Source organism: Schistocerca piceifrons, chromosome 7, assembly GCF_021461385.2.
Source record: "Schistocerca piceifrons isolate TAMUIC-IGC-003096 chromosome 7, iqSchPice1.1, whole genome shotgun sequence".
Classification (NCBI taxonomy): domain Eukaryota; kingdom Metazoa; phylum Arthropoda; class Insecta; order Orthoptera; family Acrididae; genus Schistocerca; species Schistocerca piceifrons.
In genome coordinates this window covers 28,908,302-28,931,837 of record NC_060144.1, presented here as the reverse complement: position 1 = coordinate 28,931,837, position 23,536 = coordinate 28,908,302, and the positions used below count along the sequence as shown (strand labels likewise).

Sequence of the window (23,536 nt, the reverse complement as noted above, 5' to 3'; positions counted from 1 at the left end):
CAGATTTTCCTCCAACATTCACTATTTTTTATCCAAACTCAGCACCGATTGCGTGACTACTTTCATCCTTAAATTTACATTATATGAACTGGTGCAATAAACAAGACATTCCTGACCCAGCACAGTCGATAACTAAAAATTTAAACAGGGAATCATATGACTCTGACATCGTTCAACACATATTTATTACAGCTTTGTCACAAAATTCACTCAGACGCATTTATTTCTCCTCCAACAACACTCCACACATGTCAGACACTACACTTCCATTTTCAATTACCTGAGGACAGGGATTGCCATCACCCTTACTCCCTCTTCAAAAGGACTGCTGTCCGCAGCAAGCTATATTTGAAAATACATACAACATGTGAAACTACAATGTCTAATTACTTTACGCAAACCCAATGCTACACAACACGGAAAAAAAAAAGAAAACTACAAATACTCTACTACTTTCTGGATTGCAAAGCATATGGTACTTCATGCCGTACTCTATCTTCCTGGTTTTCTCTGTGCTTAGCACCTCTCTTCACTCTCTTTTTCTTCCTCTTTGCTTCCTGTGACACACCTGGAATCACAAACCACCCAATTTGTACTATTGTTGTTCTAGTTAGCAGCTGAAGCTTAACATTAACGGGGGATGTGGTTTCAACAACTTGGTATGGCCCTTGGTACCTCGTGAGGAACTTCTTCGTTTTCCCTTTTTGCGTATAGGAGCTGGACAGCATTACCCATTGCCCCATTCTATTTTGCGGTGAACTTCCTTCCTGCTTTACTGCGTCTTCCTGCCTTTCCAAAGCCTTTGTATTCGCCTTTTGTACCTGTTTCCAAACATCCTGAATTGTCCTTGCAAATTGAGGTACAGATTCCCCGGTCCTTCCTTTCTGTAACTTCACCAAATCAAACAGCGACGGCATTTTTCGCCCGTACACTACCTCATATGGAGACAAACCGGTATTTGTATGGAGTTTTGCATTGTATGCTCGTACAATATACTTCAAATACTCGTCCCACTGATGGTGATGAGAATCCACGTAAAAACTCAACATCTTCCCGATTGTTCTGTGCACGCGCTCTGTCCTTGCATTTGCCTGTGGATGCAATGCGCTCATCCTCAACTTCTTTACGCTCTACAATTTACACAGTTCCTTCATTAAGTCTGACCTGAAGTTGGTTCCTTCATCAGTAATTATTGTTTCCAGTACACCAAACCCTCAAAATCCACTTGTTTACTAACACATGTGCGACCAGTGCTGCCTGTTGATTTGGCACAGCCACTATCTCCACATACATTGAAAATGGTCTATTATTTTCAGAACGAATCTGTTCCCTGATGGTGTTCGCATGATAGGTCGTAAGACATCAGTCCCCAGCAAGAAAAATGGACATGTCGCTTCTGGTAATCGTTGTAGCTGTACCTATTTCCGGCTCAAATCTGCTCTGTACGCACATGGTGCACAATTCTTGACATACTGATCCACATCCACTTTCCTACCTCTCCACTAATACCTCTCCACCACTCTCCTATTCATCGCTCTACACCTCCATAACCAGATAATACGTGATCATGTGCTTCCTTTAAAACATCTTCCCTCAACTTTGCTAGCACTGCTACCCTTGGCCCTAACTTCGTTTCCCTGCACAGAAGACCATCATACATATTAAATTGTGGCTGTGTCTGATACTATATAAAATTGTTGTCCGCGTCCTGTAATTCTTGCCATACCGCTACGTCATAACCTATGACTTCTACTTTTGCCACCTACCTACTCAGTGCCTCCGCATTACCGTGCTTCTTCCGAGGCTTGTGCACCACGTCATAGTCAAATTCACTAAACCTTAAAGGCCTTCTAGCGAGCCTGACGGACAGATCCTTCAACCCCAACAACCACTTCAATGCAGCATGATCTGTCACTACCCAAAATCTTCTCACATATAAAGAACATTTAAAATATGTGATTTCATAGATTACACTAACCATATCCCTCTCAGTTGTTGAGTAATTCCTCTCTGCTGCATTCAACTGCCTAGATGCATAGGCTACAGGATGTTCTTTCCCATCAATTTCCTGACTAAGAACACACCATAATGCTTGATTCAATGCATCATATGCTAGTATAAACTCCTTTTGAAAATCTGGAAACACAAGAACCGGACTTGATGTTAGCACTTCTTTCAGTTTGTCAAATGCTTTCTGAGACTCTTCTGTCCACTCAAATTTCATACCCCTCTGTAACAATCGTGTCAACGGCTGTGCTAAATCTGCAAAACCCTTCACAAAATGTCAATAGAAATTGCAAATTCTGATGAATGACTGCACATCCTTAACTGTTTTCGGTTCCCGAAAATCCCTTACAGCCTGTACCAACCTCGGATCTGTTTGCACTCCGTCCTTACTGATAATATGACCCAAATAGTTTACTTCTTCTAATGCAAAATGACACTTCTCCAGACTCAACGTCAAATGAGCTGCTCTTAACGTCATAAAGACTTCCCTTAACCACTGTCTATGTTGCTTCATACTACTTGAAAACACTATCATGTCATTCAAATAGACCAGACACTGTCATGGTTTCAAACCGCTCAAGACACTGTCTATCAACCTCTGAAAAGTTGCCAGAGTGTTTTTCAAACCGAATGGCATTCTAATGTACTGGCAATAGCCTCCAGGAGTAGAGAAAACAGTTTTTGGACGATCCTCTGGAGCCACCTCTAACTGATGATAACCGTTTGTCAAATCCATCGTAGAAAAGTACTGGCACTGTCCTAAATGATCCAAAGTCTCCGATATGTTTGGAATGGGATATGTGTTTGTTACTGTCTTATTATTGAGGTATCAGTAGTCACAACAGAACGTGTGTTTCTTAGTTCCATCCATAGATTTTTTAGGCACAACGACAGTGCCCACTCCCCAGCAACTATTACTATGCTCTATAATACCGTCCGCAACCTGCTGATCAATGAAATCCTCCACAATCGGCTGCAAATACCTCGGTATTCTTTATGGTTTACAGTAAACAGGTGCTTAATTCAATGTTGGTATCCTATGTTGAAATGATGAAGTTGCTGGTAACGGCCCTTGTGGAAAAAACAAATCCTTAAATTCCCAGAATAATTCTTCCATATGCTCTCTTTCTCCTCCTTTCAAATGCTTAATTTTGTCACGCAATGCAGTTCTATCAGCAGCTAGTGGTTGATCGCTTCACCTACCTCTCAAACACCAGTCTTCATCATCTGGCACATCCAGATATGCTACTAAAATTCCTTTCCTCAAATTCTCATCTACAGCTCTAAAATTATCAACGTTCATGCGAACTACTCGCCCGTTGTACATGTACAATACTACATTTCACAAAACAACCCAATGGACCCAAAACTTCATTATCCTGTAATGGTTCAATAACACATACTGTACCCACAGGTAGATTTTACTCTACACCTCCCCACACCTCCCCAAAGCGATTTCCCAGTGGCACTAGACACACACTCATGCGAATTAAGCCTTAATGCTAATGTACACCGTTCAATTGGTTTGTTCATTATGTTGAATGCCCCTCGCGACAGCTCTGCATTGACAACAGTTTTCCCTAGCTGAAATAACATTCCACCAAGTTCCACTGTTCATTGTCCAAGGTCAATTTTGGCATGATGTTGATGCAAGAAATCTATTGCTAAGATCATGTCATAGACCTCGCTTACCCATGGTACTACCTCCATGCATGCATTAAATTGGACTTTCTCTATTCGAAAGTCAACTGTCACCGACCCCAAAGGCGTGACCTCCTTACCCCCTACTCCGCGCAACCTATAACGTGGTGGGTCTAGCTTCCTTCGTCTCATTATATTCCTAGTAGCCACTGACACTTGCACCCCTGTGTCCAACAAAATCTTAAACTTTTTAGTTCCTTTGGATCCTACCACTGAACATTCCACCTCTGTATACGTATTCGTAGCATTGAAATTAAACGAGAACTACCTTAGGTGGGTCTTGGGCCCCCTCTGCCATTTAACGCTTGTCCACCTCTCCTATCTCCACTTCTCCATCCTCCCCGCTGCCGATTTCCACCCCTTCCTTTATTCCTCGGTGACTGGGTACATTGCCTGTGCACATGTCCCATAAAACCACACTTAAAACATTTCACACCTGCTGCAAACACTGTTTGCCTCTTGCGTACCCCTGTTACCACATCTATTTCCTCACGTTGAATTGACAGCTGAATGACCGAATACAAAGCTTTCGAAATCCGTTCACGCAATTTCCATGGCATATGTGCCGGTAACCCTCTCAAAAATACATAAAGTGCCCTTTGCTCGGCCTCCTGCAACAGAACATCATTCGCTTCATCGCTCTGACCAAACTCGTGAGTATACTCATTAATTTCCCTTAACCTGTCTGTAAATTTCTCTATCGTCTCCCCCTGCCTCTTTGGCATTTTACTTAACCTCTCTCCAAAGTACCAAGTGCTATTCTGTTTTTTGTGCCTTTGTAAAAGCCCTTCCTTTAACTGCTTAAACTGTCCTGCATTCCTTAAGGCCTCAGAACACCATAATATGTATTTGTTTCACCCATTAATCTAATCTTGGCTATATGTAACAACTGCTCATGAGACCAACCATCCATCACCACTGAAGTCTCCAAGTCCTCCACAAACGAACGCACATCCTCAGGTACCTTGCCAGAAAATGGAATAATCAAACTCGCAGCAGCTGGATCAGTCCCCTGCACTCTAGGCAACGACGACTGATCAGGTGCGGTTTCCCACTCACTTCTAGATGTTAATTCATTTCTCAACTATGTATTGTCTGCTGTCAATTGTGCTACTTTTTCCAACAAAATCCGTACCACTTCTGGTTCCGACACACCTCGCCTCCCTGACCCTGCTATTGTGTTGTTTTCGTTCCCAGTTAGTTCCGAAACAAAACATTTAAGTACAAGAATAACCCAACTCCTTACTCCTCGGTATCATCATACTCTGTAACATCATACTCAAACCAATACAAAAGTAATTAAACACCACGAAAAAAAAATAATAATAATAAAAATAAATCTTACTGCCCCACATACACTATTCTCAAACTACTACTACTACTACTACTACTACTAATAATAATAATAATAATAATAATAATAATAATAATATACCCACGCAAAACATCTAAAATGTGGCTCCTGGCAGGCCATACTAAAAACACAAACAAGAAAGAAAATATCCAACACTCAAAAGAAAACTTGTCAAAACTCATAACAACTTGTGACTGTAATGCAGGCGGTGGTCTTGAACGTCGTACTGGACAGACGCTATTCTGACACAAAATGTAGCGGGAAGAGGTAGAAGTCACCGTATTAGACTCGTCCGAGCTTTCCAAGTGACTTATGTTTTCCAACCACAGTGCCCATGTATACCTTGGTCTGTGTCACAGGGCCCCGCAATGCTGAGGAAGCACCCCAGCGGCCCGTGCAATGCAATGCTGTGTCAAGCCGGCCTTGGCCAGCTGCGGAGTTCCAATGGCATTATGATGCACTGGCTGCCGACTCAGCTGTCGCCATCCTCATTGCCTCAGCACCACTACGAGGAGCCGCCGAGTGGCCTGCTGACAACTGCTAGATGGTGCGCACCATGTTCCCTCGCTGGCATGTCTGCGATCACGGTGACAACAAGCGCCTGCAATCTGGCATCCAAATCTGCGGCCCTCACCTCGGGATGCCTCCGGCATGTGTTGAAGTCAACACGACAGTCCAGGCTGGCTACGGACCCCGCGCTGACCTCAGAGGGTCGAACCAGCGACCCACCGTGGTTTTTGAACACAGGCGCCCCATCTGCTTCTGCATGTAGTTGGTGGTGTGACACACCCCGCCATCCAGGAGAGCTGCCACACTTGAATGAATCTTGTTAGAAACCCGCACCTATTTGTACGCGGTTGTGCGCCTCTGTTTTGCCATACGCGCCACTTCGTGTCACGTACTCATAACACATTAGGTTGGCCAGTGGGCCCCTTCTGCCTGTGATTTGCGACATGCAAAACCACTACGTATACTCTTTCAGCACTCTGATGGCCCTGTGGCCTCTTTTCTACTTCGCAACTGTTGGTATGAGTAACTCACTGCAATCCGGCCCACACCTGGCTCTAACTTGTGCTCAGAATATTGCACAAAACTAACTTTCCCTGTCTTAAACGATGGTGGCACTACAAAATGAAGATTGTTTTGTATGATAGGAAAGGATTGTTTGAAGTACTTGTTGTGTGCCGTTTTCTGCTTATGATGTAACTATGTTTTATATTTTTCTTAAGAGAACTGATGAAAGGAAAGCTTGCTCTTATAAAATTATCTATCTTTAATGGAACCCAGAAAACTCAATCCAAATTATGTGAAGCAAAACAAGACAACACAGTGTTCAAAACTAAACTTATCTTGGAAAAATAATGAGTCAGTTGCAAGTTGACTCACACTGATTTATATTAGTTTTCTGATTTCCCAAAATTACTCATTGTATTCCCTTCCAGACACAACCAGTATGATAAATTTGTTTGTTTTAAACATTACTGTCTTTTTTTTTCTTCATTCACTCCCTGCCTGAGCATCCAAATTAGTCAGTGTCATATTTTATGTAGCTAAATGGTAAATATGTGTTACAAAACATTTATATAATTTCCAGTGATAATAATAGTTTTCCATTGTGTGTGCAGTTGCCGAGCTTCTGGTGTCCTACAAGTTTATCAACACCAGAAAAGAACTATGATTTCATTTTGCCAACAGCATCAAAACCTTTTAATTTCAACAACAGTGCAGGTTTACGTTATGAAGCTATGGAAGTTCGAAAGTGCCTGAAAGAAGGTAGGATAAATTTACAAATTTATTGGTGAAATTCTAAAACAGATCCTGACTCCATACTTTTCTTTCTAATGTTTTAGCTGTTAAATTTGGTACTGATTGTGATTTTGTTGTACAAGGAGTAGCATATGAAACTCTTTCCATATTTGTTAAGTATGCTCAATTAGCAGCCAGCAAAACAGGAATTATTGAATAAGTGCTGAAAAATACACTGACTGAGAACCATAAGTGAACTTCTAATTCTTTTAAATTAAAAATAATTTATTGAAAGTGAATTAAATAAAGTAAACTGATGCTGGATGGAAAGAAAAGTTTATCCAAACTCTAGTTTGGATAAACAAGGTGCATAGAGGTAGTGAGAAATAGTTACTAGCTGTGCCTTATTTTCTGTGTCTTGTATGTCTAGGAATACAGGTTTTAAAACTGATTTTGATTCTGTCAAGGACTCTCCCTCCCTCCCTCCCTCCCTCCCTCCCTCCCTCCCTCCCTCTCCCTCCCTCTCCCTCTCTCCCTCCCTCCCCCTCTCTCCTTTCCTCCCCCTCTCCTTTCCTCCCCCTCTCACTCTCCTTCCCTCCTTCCCCCCTTCTCTGCCCCTGCCTCCTCCCTCCCCCTCTCATCCTCCTTTTTTCCCTACTATTGCCTTTCTTGTAACAGAGAAAATATTTAATTAACAATGCCTTTCTATTCAGCTCAAAGTACTCCTGTTTTCCTATTATTTGCTTTCAGTGCAGTTATAATTACATATGATGTTCATTTTATCAGATTAGACCAAAATATCATTTTCATTACATAGAATTTGTTCTAATATGTGGGTAGAAGTAAGTTTCTTCAATAAAAGTAACAACCTAAAATGAAACATTTGCTTCCTAAAGACAGAACAGTACCTACATGAAAACATACTTTTCATGTCTTTGACTGTAAATAAGTGTAGTGTACATGTATGCTGCCCAAACAGCAAACACATTCAAAGAAAAAACATTAACAGTGCTTGTACTTATGTGTTGTATGTAGAAACCAATATGAAAAGGACATGTTACCAATTGCTCATATCTTGACTCTTCCACATCACATTGCAAAGAAACTGTGACACAGTCACAACAATATTCTGATTTTTTTTTTTTTTATTTCCTGCATTACTACTTTGAAAGAGATGTTTTATGCTACATTATTACTTTGAAAGAGAATGGCACACCATTTACGAGTCAATCATGCAACTTTCTTTTTAAAATCTGTACTTTGGTTTGCTATTTTAATCTTGAACTAGGTAGAATTAAACCCTTTTTTATCTTCATGCCTGTTTATCTCTTAATACTCATATACGCTGCTGATATGTGGTCATTTTATGATGTATATTGCCTGATGGAGAGAATACTTCGTATGCAGGTTTGTTTTATAATGTTAAGCATTTTAATCCCTGTTTTACTACTACACACATATGTTACTAGTAACTTACATTTTATGTGTGATAATATATTATTATACTACCTAGCAGAGGGATCAATATAAATGGACCAATAAAAATGGTTAAAGAATGATTGAAATGTGTAGAGTACGTAATCTTTTTCCTAAATTAAAATATTTTAAAAGGAAACTCCACAAATTAAAGACGTCAAAATATCAAAACCTTGTAAAGTGTGAATGGCAGCTGGACCAAGTCTGGATGGAGAAATTCCACCGCTGGTAAATTCACAGTGTAAGATTCTTGAGGGTAGTAGATTCAGGATCAGACCATTAAATTGTAAAAACAGAAAACTGACACCAACAAAAAGGGAAAGACCCTCCAATAAAAAGAGAGAAAATTTGGCTCAAATATGTTGATTAAAATATGGAGCACTACATGAAATTATTAGGAAGATCCATCAACACTAAAAGAGTTGACTACTAAATTAATCGCAGCAGAAGAGTTAGCCCCAATAAATCCCAGAAAGAAAGAAATACAGATGGTGAAGTGAATAATGTGACCAAGACTGGATAAACCATCAAGACCTGAAGTCAAAAGAATCAAATTTAGAACTAAAAAACACTGATGAATACAGCGAACTTTGATCATGATTCAAAAAAATGTGCATATAGCATTATTGGCCAGGAGACCGTGTCTGGTGTTGTATGACTGCCTGGTCTAAGTCTTTATGTTTGATGCCACATACGTGACTTGTGCATCGATGAAGATGAGCTGAAATGATGATCAAATAAACCCTCCAGTTATCAGTGAGGCAGAAACCACAGTTAGAGTACTAGTGGAAAATGTAAAACCTGTGATTGTAAATTTCCATCAACATCTAATTCAAATGTGAGTCACAAAGAAATTTCTGCAGCCTAGGCCTTGAAAATGATTCATACAATATTTAAAGAAGGAAATAAAAACTAGCCAAGATAATTATAGAGGAGTAACCTTTCTGAACAGTGTGTACAGAGTATTCTCAAACATAATTTACAACCAAATCAAAAGCAGTTTAGAATCTCAAATTGGAGAATACCGTGGAGGATTACATCATGAAGAGTTAACGAAAGTAAAATTGAAGCAAAACCCTCAGTAATAACAGATGCTGATGATATACCTCATATATCCTTGGATGTGGAAACATTTCATGTCCAAATTACAGGTATCATTTGAGGAAACTGATATTATGCCCATGAAACCCCTGTGCGTAAACTGTCTCCTTAACTATAAACGAAATGCACAATATCATGTATGTCCTTCAGGATAAATTTATTTAGTTAGTCAGTTTTTAGCTTAAAAGGCTATTGTCAGATTTTAACCGACTATTGTTGCCAAAGAAGTTACAATATATGTAAACTATACTGGAAAAGTTATTACTCATCTAGATTGAAGCATGAACATGCTGTAAATGTCATCTTTGACAGTGCAGTGGTAATGCAATGAAAAAATAAAAAGGTGAACAGAAAATAAATATAAAGGGAGAAAACTAGGAAAAATATTAATGCTAAACTTGAAAAACACTGCCTGCCTTTATAATCTATGGCTTTATTTGCAGTGGCAGATGTTCCTCTTGACTTCCTGGTGATGTACTTCAGGGTAATTTTCTGTTGTACACCTTTTTTGCTAAACAAAAGTGTCCTGTTGACTTAACTCTTTGTTTCAAAGACTATTGCAAAAGACTGATAATTGTGCTGTAGTGTCACATTTCATCTTGCCAACTGATGACATTTACTATGTTTCTGACTAATTCTGGATGAGTAACATCTTTTTCAATGTTGTTTATAAATAGTGTAACTTCTTTGACATTTGATAGCCAGTTAATGTCTGATGATGGTGTTGCAAGCTGAAAATGGTTAACTAAATAGATTAATCTTGTAGAATTGGCATGGGCGACCTTTGGTGATCTACAGGCTTGTTTCATATACTTAGTTAAGTTTGCAGGCCAACTATTCACATGTAGCAATAGCAGTGCTCCTAGTGCATAAACGTAAAACTTTGGCATGTGCGATTTTAATTTTTTAGGGGTAACCCACTGATATGAATGACACCCTTTCATGCCATGCCATGCTAACAAGTTATGCCTTAGAACAGACTTTTTGAGTACATGCATTTTACGTTCACTCAATCTTCAGGTGTTCACATTAATTAACAAGTCATGTACAATGTATATTTATATAATAGAGGGAAACATTCCACGCAGGAAAAATATATCTAAAAACAAAGATGATGTGACTTACCATACGAAAGTGCTGGCAGGTCGATAGACACACAATCATACACGCAAAATTCTAGCTTTCGCAACCAACGGTTGCTTCATCAGCAAAGAGGGAAGGAGAGGGAAAGACGAAAGGATGTGGGTTTTAAGGGAGAGGGTAAGGAGTCATTCCAATCCTGGGAGCGGAAAGACTTACCTTAGGGGGAAAAAAGGACAGGTATACACTCGACCACACACCCATATCTAACCACACAGACACAGACACAAGCAGACATTTGTGAAGGCAAAGAGATTCGGCAGAGATGTCAGTCGAGGCAGAAGTACAGGGCAAAGATGTTGTTGAAAGACAGGTGAGGTATGAGTGGCGGCAACTTGAAATTAGCGGAGGTTGAGGCCTGGTGGATAACGAGAAGAGAGCATATACTGAAGGGCAAGTTCCCATCTCCGGAGTTCTGACAGGTTGGTTTTAGTGGGAAGTATCCAGATAACCAGGACGGTGTAACACTGTGCCAAGATGTGCTGCCTGTGCACCAAGGCATGTTTAGCCACAGGGTGATCCTCATTACCAACAAACACTGTCTGCCTGTGTCCATTCATGTGAATGGACAGTTTGTTGCTGGTCATTCCCACACAGAAAGCTTCACAGTGTAGGCAGGTCAGTTGGTAAATCACATGGGTGCTTTCACACGTGGCTCTGCCTTTGATTGTGTACACCTTCCGGGTTACAGGACTGGAGTAGGTGGTGGTGGTGGGAGGGTGCATGGGACAGGTTTTACACCGGGGGTGGTTACAAGGGTAGGAGCCAGAGGGTAGGGAAGGTGGTTTGGGGATTTCATAGGGATGAACTAAGAGGTTACGAAGGTTAGGTGGACGGCGGAAAGACACTCTTGGTGGAGTGGGGAGGATTTCATGAAGGATGGATCTCATTGCAGGGCAGGATTTGAGGAAGTCGTATCCCTGCTGGAGAGCCACATTCAGAGTCTGATCCAGTCCCGGAAAGTATCCTGTCACAAGTGGGGCACTTTTGTGGTTCTTCTGTGGGAGGTTCTGGATTTGAGGGGATGATGAAGTGGCTCTGGTTATTTGCTTCTGTACCAGGTTGGGAGGGTAGTTGCGGGATGCGAGAGCTGTTTTCAGGTTGTTGGTGTAATGGTTCAGGGATTCCGGACTGGAGCAGATTCGTTTGCCACGAAGACCTAGGCTGTAGGGAAGGGACCGTTTGATGTGGAATGGGTGGCAGCTGTCGTAATGGAGGTACTGTTGCTTGTTGGTGGGTTTGATGTGGACGGATGTGTGAAGCTGGTTTCCCACCTCCGGAAAGGCAACTCACTCACCCTTCACAACCTTTCCAGCAAACCTCAACCTCCTCTCATTGCACACAAACCCAGTCTCTCCCATCTACTCAATCTCCCACTTCCAGCTCCACTCCCTCCAAAACCTCAAAATTCCAATCAACACAATCTGTAACCACAACACCCCAATTCAGTAGTTAACCTTTCCTCCAAACCTCTCTCTCAATCCGAAACCTCCTCCCTATCCAAAGGCCTCACCTTCAGCCCCACTCCCAGATTCAACCAAACAGCCCTCATCAAAGATTTACTGTCCTACACTCATACTCTCTGCTGGAAATATCACTTTGCCACGAAGAAAAATGATCCTAATCCTACTCCTAATGATCCAACTCCCCAAGACACTATCCAGATTGAACCCTGCCTGGAACAGTTCCGTCCTCCGTCACAGCGGGACCCACCTCCTCTTCCTCAAAATCACCCTCTCCAAACCTTCCAGGAATTTCTGACTTCCAGCCTTGCTTCTCAATCCTTCTTAAAAAACCTTAATCCTACTCCCAACATCACCACTGCTGAAGCCCAAGCTATCCGTGATCTGAAGGCTGACCGATCCATCGTCATTCTTCCGGCGGACAAGGGTTCCACGACCGTGGTACTTGATCGTCGGGAGTATGTGGCTGAGGGACTGCGTCAGCTTTCAGAAAACACCACATACAAAGTTTGTCAAGGTAATCCCATTCCTGATGTCCAGGCGGAGCTTCAAGGAATCCTCAGAACCTTAGGCCCCCTACAAAACCTTTCACCTGACACCATCAACCACCTCACCCCACTGACACATCCGTCCACATCAAACCCACCAACAAGCAACAGTACCTCCATTACGACAGCTGCCACCAATTCCACATCAAACGGTCCATTCCCTACAGCCTAGGTCTTCGTGGCAAATGAATCTGCTCCAGTCTGGAATCCCTGAACCATTACACCAACAACCTGAAAACAGCTTTCGCATCCCGCAGCTACCCTCCCGACCTGGTACAGAAGCAAATAACCAGAGCCACTTCCTCATCCCCTCAAACCCAGAAACTCCCACAGAAGAACCACAAAAGTGGCCCACTTGTGACAGGATACTTTCCGGGACTGGATCAGACTCTGAATGTGGCTCTCCAGCAGGGATACGACTTCCTCAAATCCTGCCCTGAAATGAGATCCATCCTTCATGAAATCCTCCCCACTCCACCAAGAGTGTCTTTCCGCCGTCCATCTAACCTTCGTAACCTCTTAGTTCATCCCTATGAATCCCCAAACCACCTTCCCTACCCTCTGGCTCCTATCCTTGTAACCACCCCCGGTGTAAAACCTGTCCCATGCACCCTCCCACCACCACCACCTACTCCAGTCCTGTAACCCGGAAGGTGTACACGATCAAAGGCAGAGCCACGTGTGAAAGCACCCATGTGATTTACCAACTGACCTGGCTACACTGTGAAGCTTTCTATGTGGGAATGACCAACAACAAACTGTCCATTCGCATGAATGGTCACAGGCAGACAGTGTTTGTTGGTAATGAGGATCACCCTGTGGCTAAACATGCCTTGGTGCACGGCCAGCACATCTTGGCACAGTGTTACACCGTCCGGGTTATCTGGATAGTTCCCACTAACACTAACCTGTCAGAACTCCAGAGATGAGAACTTGCCCTTCAGTATATCCTCTCTTCTCGTTATCCGCCAGGCCTCAACCTCCGCTAATTTCAAGTTGCCGCCGCTCATGCCTCACCTGTCTTTCAACAACATCTTTGCCCCTGTACTTCTGCTCGACTGACATCTCTGCCGAATCTCTTTGCCTTTACAAATGTCTGCTTGTGTCTGTGTATGTGTGGTTAGATATGGGTGTGTGTGGTCGAGTGTATACCTGTCCTTTTTTTCCCCCTAAGGTAAGTCTTTCCGCTCCCGAGATTGGAATGACTCCTTACCCTCTCCCTTAAAACCCACATCCTTTCGTCTTTCCCTCTCCTTCCCTCTTTGCTGATGAAGCAACCGTTGGTTGCGAAAGCTAGAATTTTGTGTGTATGATTGTGTGTCTATCGACCTGCCAGCGCTTTCGTATGGTAAGTCACATCATCTTTGTTTTTAGATATATTTTTCCTGCGTGGAATGTTTCCCTCTATTATATAAATATACATTGTACATGACTTGTTAGTTAATGTGAACACCCAAAGATCGAGTGAACGTAAAATGCATGTACTCAAAAAGTCTGTTCTAAGGCATAACTTGTTGGCATGGCATGTCATGAAAGGGTGTCATTCATATCAGTGCGTTACCCCTAAAAAATTAAAATCGCACATGCCAAAGTTTTACCTTTATGACTAGGAGCACTGCTATTGCTACATGTGCATGGTTGGCCTGCAAGCTTACCTAAGAATATGAAACAAGCCTGTAGATCACCAAAGGTCACCCATGCCAATTCTACAAGATTAATCTATTTAGTTAACCATTTTCAGCTTGCAACACCATCATCAGACATTAACTGGCTATCAAATGTCAAAGAAGTTACAATATTTATAAACAACATTGAAAAAGATGTTACTCATCCAGAATTGGTCAGGAACATTGTAAATCTCATCAGTTGGCAAGATGAAATGTGACACTACAGCACAATTATCAGTCTTTTGCAGTAGTCTTTGAAACAAAAAGTTAAGTCAACAGGACACTTTTGTTTAGCAAGAAAGGTGTACAACAGAAAATTACCCCGGAATGCGTTTCTTCCTGATTGTACTCATTACCGGTTCTGTTTCCTTGTAGACTGTTTCATTTGTAGCTTACTTAAGACATTTTCCATTAGCTGCCTTAAAAATTCCCTCACAAAATTCTTCAACACTTTTAGTAAAGGAACTTTCTTGATGAAACATAAACAAATGTAGACAACTGAAGATGAGTTCCCAGGAATCTGCAAATGTGATCATGGAAAAATTAACATCTATGAAAACAACTGGTTGCAGCTAATTCATTATAGATTACCTTCAGTTTCACCAATTATAGTTTTTAATATGTCCACTGTGGACAATAACTATTTACTAATGTTAACAAGACAGAGACTAGGAAAACAAAATACGGCATTGAGATAGGCAATCCCAGTCTATAAATAATTAGGAATAGCTTTGTGAATTTCTTCCAGATTGAAACCAATCGCAGACTGGATCCAGTCCGTGGGCCACTGGTTGCCCAACCTTTCTGTAGAATATACACAATATTGTGCCTTTTCATTTATAATAATTATATTGCTTTACCAAGAAGCAACAAAAGGATTGCTTAACATCTCGATAAATCAGATAAATAACATAGTGCTGTAATTTAAATACCTGGAAGAAATCATCATACACAGCCTAAGCAAGACAGTAACATCAAAAATAGAATCAGTAAAATAAAGAATAAAGAAATTTTCGCCTTGTGAACATGGGATAAGAAATGATTGATAAGAGATATTGAAATCCAACAATATAAAATGGTAACTATCTCAAAAGCAGCATCAGCTTGTGTTGTTGTTGTTGTTGTCGTTGTTGTGGTCTTCAGTCCTGAGACTGGTTTGATGCAGCTCTCCATGATACTCTACCCTGAGCAAGCTTCTTCATCTCCCAGTACCTACTGCAACCTACATCCTTCTGAATCTGCTTAGTGGATTGATCTCTTGGTCTCCCTCTACGATTTTTACCCTCCACGCTGCCCTCCAATGCTAAATTTGTGATCCCTTGATGCCTCAAAACATGTCCTACTAACCGATCCCTTCTTGTAGTCAAGTTGTGCCACAAACTTCTCTTCTCCCCAATCCTATTCAATACCTCCTCATTAGTTACATGATCTACCCACCTTATCTTCAGCATTCTTCTGTAGCACCACATTTCGAAAGCTTCTATTCTCTTCTTGTCCAAACTGGTTATTGTCCATGTTTCACTTCCATACATGGCTACGCTCCATACAAATACTTTCAGAAACGACTTCCTGACACTTAAATCTATACTAGATGTTAACAAATTGCTCTTCTTCAGAAACGATTTCCTTCCCATTGCCAGTCTACATTTTATATCCTCTCTACTTCGACCATCATCAGTTATTTTACTCCCTAAATAGCAAAACTCCTTTACTACTTTAAGTGTCTCATTTCTTAATCTAATCCTCTCAGCATCACCCGATTTAATTTGACTACATTCCATTATCCTCGTTTTGCTTTTGTTGATGTTCATCTTATATCCTTCTTTCAAGACACTGTCCATTCCGTTCAACTGCTCTTCCAAGTCCTTTGCTGTCTCTGACAGAATTACAATGTCATCGGCGAACCTCATTTACTGCTTGCTCAATATACAGATTGAATAACATCAGGGAGAGGCTACAACCCTGTCTCACTCCTTTTCCAACCACTGCTTCCCTTTCATGCCCCTCGACTCTTACAACTGCCATCTGGTTTCTGTACAAATTGTAAATTGCCTTTCGCTCCTTGTATTTTACCCCTACCACCTTCAGAATTTGAAAGAGAGTATTCCAGTTAACGTTGCCAAAAGCTTTCTCTAAGTCTACAAAGGCTAGAAACGTAGGTTTGCCTTTTCTTAATCTTTCTTCTAAGATAAGTCGTAAGGTTAGTATTGCCTCACGTGTTCCAACATTTCTACGGAATCCAAACTGATCTTCCCCGAGGTCCGCTTCTACCAGTTTTTCCATTCATCTGTAAAGAATTCGTGTGAGGCTGTTCCAAAATAAAAATGAAATAACTGATCAGGTCCTCAAAATAGAAAAAAGAATTATCAGACTTTGCATAGATAGAAAATAGATGTTGAAGGAATTTGGCGAATATCCTTGGGAGAGGAATAACAATAGCCTGCACACTATTGCAGTTGCTCTAATCTCTTTAATTTTATTATTTCTTCATGTGTACACTGGATAGGTGAGCGTGCAATGGGTGGTGGTATGAAGTAACATTTTCTCAGTCTCTCCTGTGAAGTCGGTAAACCTGAAATTCATAGATTATGATTCATTGTACACATGTTGTGACAGTGTTCATGATCTCTAAAAATTATAAACACAGAAAATGAAAGTTTGCGTACTAAATAATGATAATGAACCACTTAAAAGAAAAGTTCTTAAAAAAAGAAAATAAGAAACTGAGGAGAGGAAAAAAATGTTTGTGTGTGTGTGTGTGTGTGTGTGTGTGTGTGTGTGTGTGTGTGTGTGGAAGAAACAATGAAAAATAAATGGACTGCCATCAAATACAAGGAAACAATCTAACTTTAAAAAACAGACATACAAGATATCAAAAATGACTTTAGTGATCAATGATTCAGTGCTCAGAAATACTGAAAAATCAAAACTGCAAATCTGATGTTCTCCCAGGAATAGAGATATTTCAGCTAAACAAACTTATTAAAAATGTGCTGCAGATAGGCACACACAAAAGCAGGAAAACTTGCTAGAGTACACAAATACACACCTGAATCCTCTCTCTCTCTCTCTCTCTCTCTCTCTCTCTCTCTCTCTCTCTCACTCACTCACTCACTCACACACACACACACACACACACACACACACACACACACACACACACACACCTGTGCCCCTCCCCCCAGGGGATCCACAACTCCACAACTCTTTTGTGGATACGTGCGTAGCGAGCACGGGGCCCCGAGCTAATGTGGCCTTCCTTCCTTTCCGGGCTGCATACCTTCCCTTTCCGCATCCTTCCCCATCCCCTGTCTTCACCCCCCCCCCCCCCCCCTCACCTCTGGCTCTTTCCTTCACTTTCTCCCCCTCTGGGAGTATGGTTTGCGCCTACGTCCGGAGACGGACGCTTGTAAATGTACCGCATTCTTCTTCTTCCTTGCTTGTATGTCTTCTTCCTTCCTTTGTCCTTCTCCTTTCCTTACCTCTTCTCTTTACCCTTTTCTCCGCTGCGGTGTTTGAGACCCCCTCTTCTTTCCTTTCCCTTTCTCTTTCTTCCTCCCTGTGCGTGTCTGAAGGCCGACCCACGCACTTCCATGCGTAGCCGGTGACGGGGTAACGCGTAATTCCCCGCCCCGGGTAGACAGGTAGGACACGTACGTACCCCCTGGTAAAGGCCAGGCCCAGGGAGGGGTGATTACCCGAGCTGATACCTTCCGAAAGTGCCGATTGGTCCCTCCGTCCGTTTGTCGGGAGGTGTGACCTGAGGTGTGAACAATCACCTAAGGCGGGTGTGCCCTCGGTGAGGGCCCCCACAAGGGAGGAGCGCGCCATCGGAGACGCCGGTAATCATGGGGGATTCTTCCGCAATGGTTTCCTCACCTTCCACTATGTCTGCTCACAAACGTAAGTTCACTGAGTCTCAGCCACAGACGGTTCTTCCATCGTTGCCACAGTTCCTTGTTGTTTCTCGGTCTGACGAAGGTCACGACTTTTCCACGGTCAACCCTTTCATTATTCAGAAAGGTGTCGACGCAATTGCGGGTCCTGTAAAGTCTTGTTCCAGATTACGGAATGGTACCCTGTTGTTAGAAACACACAGTGCCCTCCAGGCTCAAAAATTGCTGCGTACTTCTCTGCTCCACACCTTCCCTGTCCGGGTGGAACCGCACCATACCTTAAATTCCTCGCGTGGAGTCGTTTATACACGCTCCCTCGATGGATTGTCTGACGAAGAAATTCAGCACTACCTGTCTGACCAGGGCGTCACAGCTGTTCGTCGGGTTATGAAAAGGGTTGACTCGAACATCATTCCAACCCGCACTGTCTTCTTGACATTTGACAAAGTTCAACTCCCATCAAAAATCAAAGCAGTCTATGAGATAATTTCCGTTCGCCCTTATGTCCCAAACCCTACGCGTTGCTATCGATGTCAGCGGTTCAATCACACCAGCCAGTCCTGTTCCAATCCGGCCAAATGTGTTACGTGTGGCAAGGATGCCCATGAGGGTGCTTGTCCACCTCCATCCCCACACTGCATCAACTGTATGGGTGACCACGCTGCTTCCTCTCGAGATTGCCCCGTTTTTAAGGATGAAAAGCTCATCCAGGAAATAAGAGTGAAGGAAAAGGTGTCGACCTTTGCTGCTCGAAAGTTACTCGCCAGTCGACAGCCCACCGTGCCTCAGAAAGGAAAATACAGCACTGTCCTTGCTTCTCCTCGGCCAACAAAGGAGGCGGCCACGCAGACTTGCGACCTCACATTTAGTACCACGGTCGTCAGATCGGCCAGCGCAAAGATCGCCCGTTCAACCTCACCACTTTCGCCTGCCCACTCTATGGCTCACCCTTCGTCGGGTTCTGCTAAATCTCTAGCCCAAAAGTCAGACGCCAAGTCTTCGAAAAAAGAGCATTCTCGTGAAGAGTTTTTACGTACTGCATCTTCACAACCATCGGTTCCTCCTTCATCTAAACATCATACCTCCAAGAAGGCTACGAAGAAACACAGTTCCTCTCCTTCTCCGCCAAGGCGTGTCCCAACTACAGCACCACCTGGCGGAAATCGCCCTCGGCCATCTTCCGTGTCGCCGAGGCGCACTGCTGGTGGCCGGTCAACTGGCCGATCGTTGGTGGCAGGAGCTGCTCCTGACCAACCTATGGATCAGGATCTTCTGCCTTCGACTTAATGCCATTCCATGCTGTCGGTCGCAAGCTCTGAGCAGTCGTTGAGTTGACAGCACCCTTGGTCACGTTTCTCCATTTTCTGTTCGCCCTATGTCCATTATCCACTGGAATATCCGCGGCATTCGCGCCAATCGGGATGAATTGTCGATCCTCTTACGATCCTACTCGCCGGTCATCTTCTGTCTTCAGGAAACAAAGCTGCGTCCCCATGACCGCTTTGTTCTCCCTCATTTTCAGTCCGTCCGATATGACCTCCCCTCTGTTGAAGGCACTCCAGCCCATGGAGGACTCATGATTCTGCTCCGTGATACTCTCCATTATCACCCAATCCCCTTAAACAGTTCCTTCCAAGCTGTCGCCGTCCGTCTTTCCCTTTCTGGATACACGTTCTCTCTATGTACGGTATACATTCCATCGTCTACACCACTGGCACGAGCTGATCTCCTTCATCTTCTTGATCAGCTTCCACCCCCCTATTTGCTGGTTGGGGACTTCAATGCCCACCACCTGCTTTGGGGATCTCCACATCCTTGTCCACGTGGCTCACTATTGCTAGACGTCTTCCACCAAGCGGATCTAGTCTGCCTCAACACTGGGGTCCCCACGTTTTTGTCTGCCTCCACGGCAAATTTATCTCATTTGGACCTTGCGGTCGGTACTGTTCCGCTAGCCCGGCGCTTCGAATGGTTCGCCCTTGATGATACACACTCGAGTGACCACTTTCCATGTGTTCTTCGACTGCAGCCTCAACTGCCATATCTGCGCTCGCGACGCTGGAAGTTTGCCCAAGCCGATTGGACACTTTTTTCGTCTCTAGCGACATTCGATGACCGTCGCTTTCCCAGCGTCGACGATGAGGTCACACATTTTACCGACGTTATTCTCACAGCTGCGGAACGTTCAATACCACGCACCTCCGAATTGCCCCGGCGCCCCCCAGTTCCTTGGTGGAACGAGGCATGCCGTGACGCAATACGTGAGCGGCGACGTGCTCTTCGCATTTTCCGTCACCATCCAACTTTGGCCAACTGTATCCGATATAAGCAGCTCCGTGCGCGATGCCGTCGCGTCATCCGCGATAGCAAGAAGGCAAGCTGGCAATTCTTTATTAGCTCATTTAACACCTTCACTCCCTCCTCGGAAGTTTGGAGTCGGCTTCGACGGTTCTCAGGTGCGCCTAGTTTCTCCCCGGTCTCTGGGCTCACTGTCGCGCATGATACCTTAGTGGACCCCATCGCAATTTCTAACTCATTGGGTCAGCACTTTGCTGAGATTTCGAGCTCTTCAAATTACCCGCCAGCGTTTCTCCCGAAGAAACGTGCAGCGGAAGTGCGACATCTTGCTTTCTCCTCTCAAAATCGCGAAAGCTACAATACTGTTTTCTCCATGCGCGAACTCCAACATGCACGCTCTTCTTCTCGCTCCTCCGCCCCAGGACCGGATGGTATCCATGTCCAAATGTTGCTGCATTTATCAACCCATAGCCTGCGCTACCTCCTTCGCCTTTATAATCGAATTTGGACCGACAGTACCTTCCCCAGGCGATGGCGGGAAGCTATTGTCGTTCCCGTTCCGAAACCTGGAAAGGACAAACATCTCCCCTCTAGCTATCGCCCCATTTCTCTCACGAGTAGTGTCTGTAAGGTTTTGGAGCGTATGGTGAATTACCGTTTAGCTTGGTGGCTGGAATCCCGCAGTCTTTTAACACCAGCCCAATGCGGATTCCGACAACATCGTTCTGCCGTTGACCATCTTGTTGCTCTCTCCACTTATATCATGAACAATTTCCTCCGGAAACGCCAAACGGTAGCAATATTTTTTGATCTGGAGAGAGCATACGATACCTGTTGGAGGACAGGCATCCTCCGCACACTGTTCTCCTGGGGCTTTCGAGGCCGGCTGCCCCTTTTTCTTCGCGAATTTATGGCAGAGCGCACATTTAGGGTGCGGGTGAACACTACTCTATCCCGTATTTTCTCCCAAGAAAACGGGGTACCCCAGGGCTCCGTGCTGAGTGTTGTACTGTTTGCCATTGCCATTAATCCAATTATGGATTGTCTCGGGCTCCCTCTTTGTGGACGATTTTGCAATCTACTACAGCTCTCAACGGACCAGCCTGCTTGAAAGACGTCTTCAAGGATGTCTCGATCGCCTCCACTCGTGGAGCATCGAAACCGGCTTCCGTTTCTCACCCAGTAAGACCGTTTGTGTTAATTTTTGGCGACGTAAGGAGTTTCTTCCGCCCTCCTTACATCTAGGTCCTGTCAACCTTCCGTTCTCCGATGTCGCTAAATTCTTGGGTCTTATGTTTGACAGAAAACTGTGCTGGTCCTCCCACGTTTCCTATCTTTCGGCTCGCTGTCTGCGTTCCCTTAACACCCTCCGTGTCCTGAATGGTACCTCCTGGGGAGCGGACCGAGTGGTCCTTCTCCGCCTCTATCGCGCCTTAGTGCGCTCGAAATTGGATTATGGAAGCATAGTCTACTCCTCTGCTCGGCCGTCTATTCTTCGGCGTCTCGACTCTATCCACCACCGTGGATTACGTTTAGTGTCTGGAGCTTTTTACACCAGCCCTGTGGAAAGCCTTTATGCTGAGACTGCTGAACCTCCGCTATCCAATCGGCGGGCAGTCCTTCTGAGTCGTTATGCTAGCCATTTGTCTTCCATGCCTGCTAATCCAGCCCATGACCTTTTTTTCGACGCCTCCCTTGATGTCGGGTATGCAGGCCGCTCCTCCTCCCTACTACCCCCGGGAGTCCGCTTCCGTCAACTGCTCCATTCTCTTTCCTTCCGCTTTCCTAAAACCTTCTTGACAACTTGGGGTACAGCACCGCCTTGGCTCCGTCCCCGGATCGACTTGCTCAGAGACCTATGTCAATTTCCCAAGGATGGTACCCCTACACTTGTTTACCGTCGGGCATTTGCTGCTCTATGTGCACAAATGACGGAAGCCACATTTATTTACACCGATGGCTCGAAAACATCGTTAGGTGTAGGGAGTGCCAATATTGTTGGCGACACCCCAAATCACTTTCGGCTTCCCGACCAGTGTTCGGTTTATACTGCGGAGCTTTACGCTATTCTCCAGGCTGTCCACTACATCCGCCGCCATCAGCGGATACAGTACGTAATCTGCTCAGATTCTCTCAGCTCTCTCCTAAGTCTCCAAGCTCTTTACCCTATGCACCCTCTGGTCCACCGGATTCAGGACTGTCTGCGCTTGCTCCACCTGGGGGGCGTCTCAGTGGCGTTCCTCTGGCTCCCAGGACACGCTGGTATCTGTGGAAATGAGGCGGCCGATATAGCGGCCAAGGCTGCAGTCTCTCTTCCTCGGCCAGCTATTCAGCCTCTTCCGTTTACCGACCTACGGAGCGGTTTATGTCGCCAAGTTGCTCATTTATGGCATGCGCATTGGTCAACACTTCCCCATAATAAATTGCGGGAAGTGAAAGCCCTTCCTTGCGCATGGCCCTCTTCCTCCCGATCGCGTCGTCGGGAGGAGGTAATTTTAGCTAGACTCCGGATAGGGCACTGTCTTTTTAGTCATCGACATCTTTTAAGCGGTGATCCTCCCCCACTCTGTCCCCACTGCTCTCAGTCGTGGACGGTCAGACACCTTTTAATTGAATGCCCCTATTTTAATCCGTTACGCTCCCGTCTACAGCTATCGCCTGATCTATCGTCGATTTTAGCAGATGACACGCGCTCAGCTGACCGCGTTCTACAGTTTATTAGTGACAGTGAAATGACGTCAGTCATTTGAAGCCTTTTTTTTTGGGGGACAACCAACCCCTTTCTATAGTGGATTTTTAAGCATTCCTTCTGCCTTTAGTTTCTCAAATTTTATGACTTTGTTCCCATTGCTGTTGATTTTAAATTTCGTTTTTTTCCTGTTTTCTACGTCACGGGCTGGGCGCTAATGACCATAGAAGTTTTGCGCCCTAAAACCACAAAAAAAAAAAAAAAAAAACACCAAACACCTGTGCCCCTACATGGTGCCAGATAGACCGACAGTGCCATTTCTGTTTCATGGTAGGTGGGTTGGTTGTGGCGGGCGTAATGTAGAGTGGGGTGGAGAGAGGGAGAGGGACTGTTAGTGAGAGACTAGCATCTCAGAGGGAGGTTAGTTTGTCAATTAGGAATGTGGGAGGG

The 23,536-nt window shown here is 44.1% G+C and overlaps 1 protein-coding gene across 2 annotated transcripts in view; it reads left to right on the top strand.

Annotated features, from left to right (window-relative positions):
* Window positions 1–23,536, top strand: part of LOC124709122 (trans-1,2-dihydrobenzene-1,2-diol dehydrogenase-like) — a 101,786-nt gene that overhangs the window by 68,461 nt on the left and 9,789 nt on the right. For both annotated transcript variants that reach the window (XM_047240778.1, XM_047240780.1), the window contains exon 5: window positions 6,688–6,835. In XM_047240778.1, the coding sequence (XP_047096734.1) occupies window positions 6,688–6,835 (148 nt within the window). The remainder of the gene's footprint in view (window positions 1–6,687; window positions 6,836–23,536) is intronic.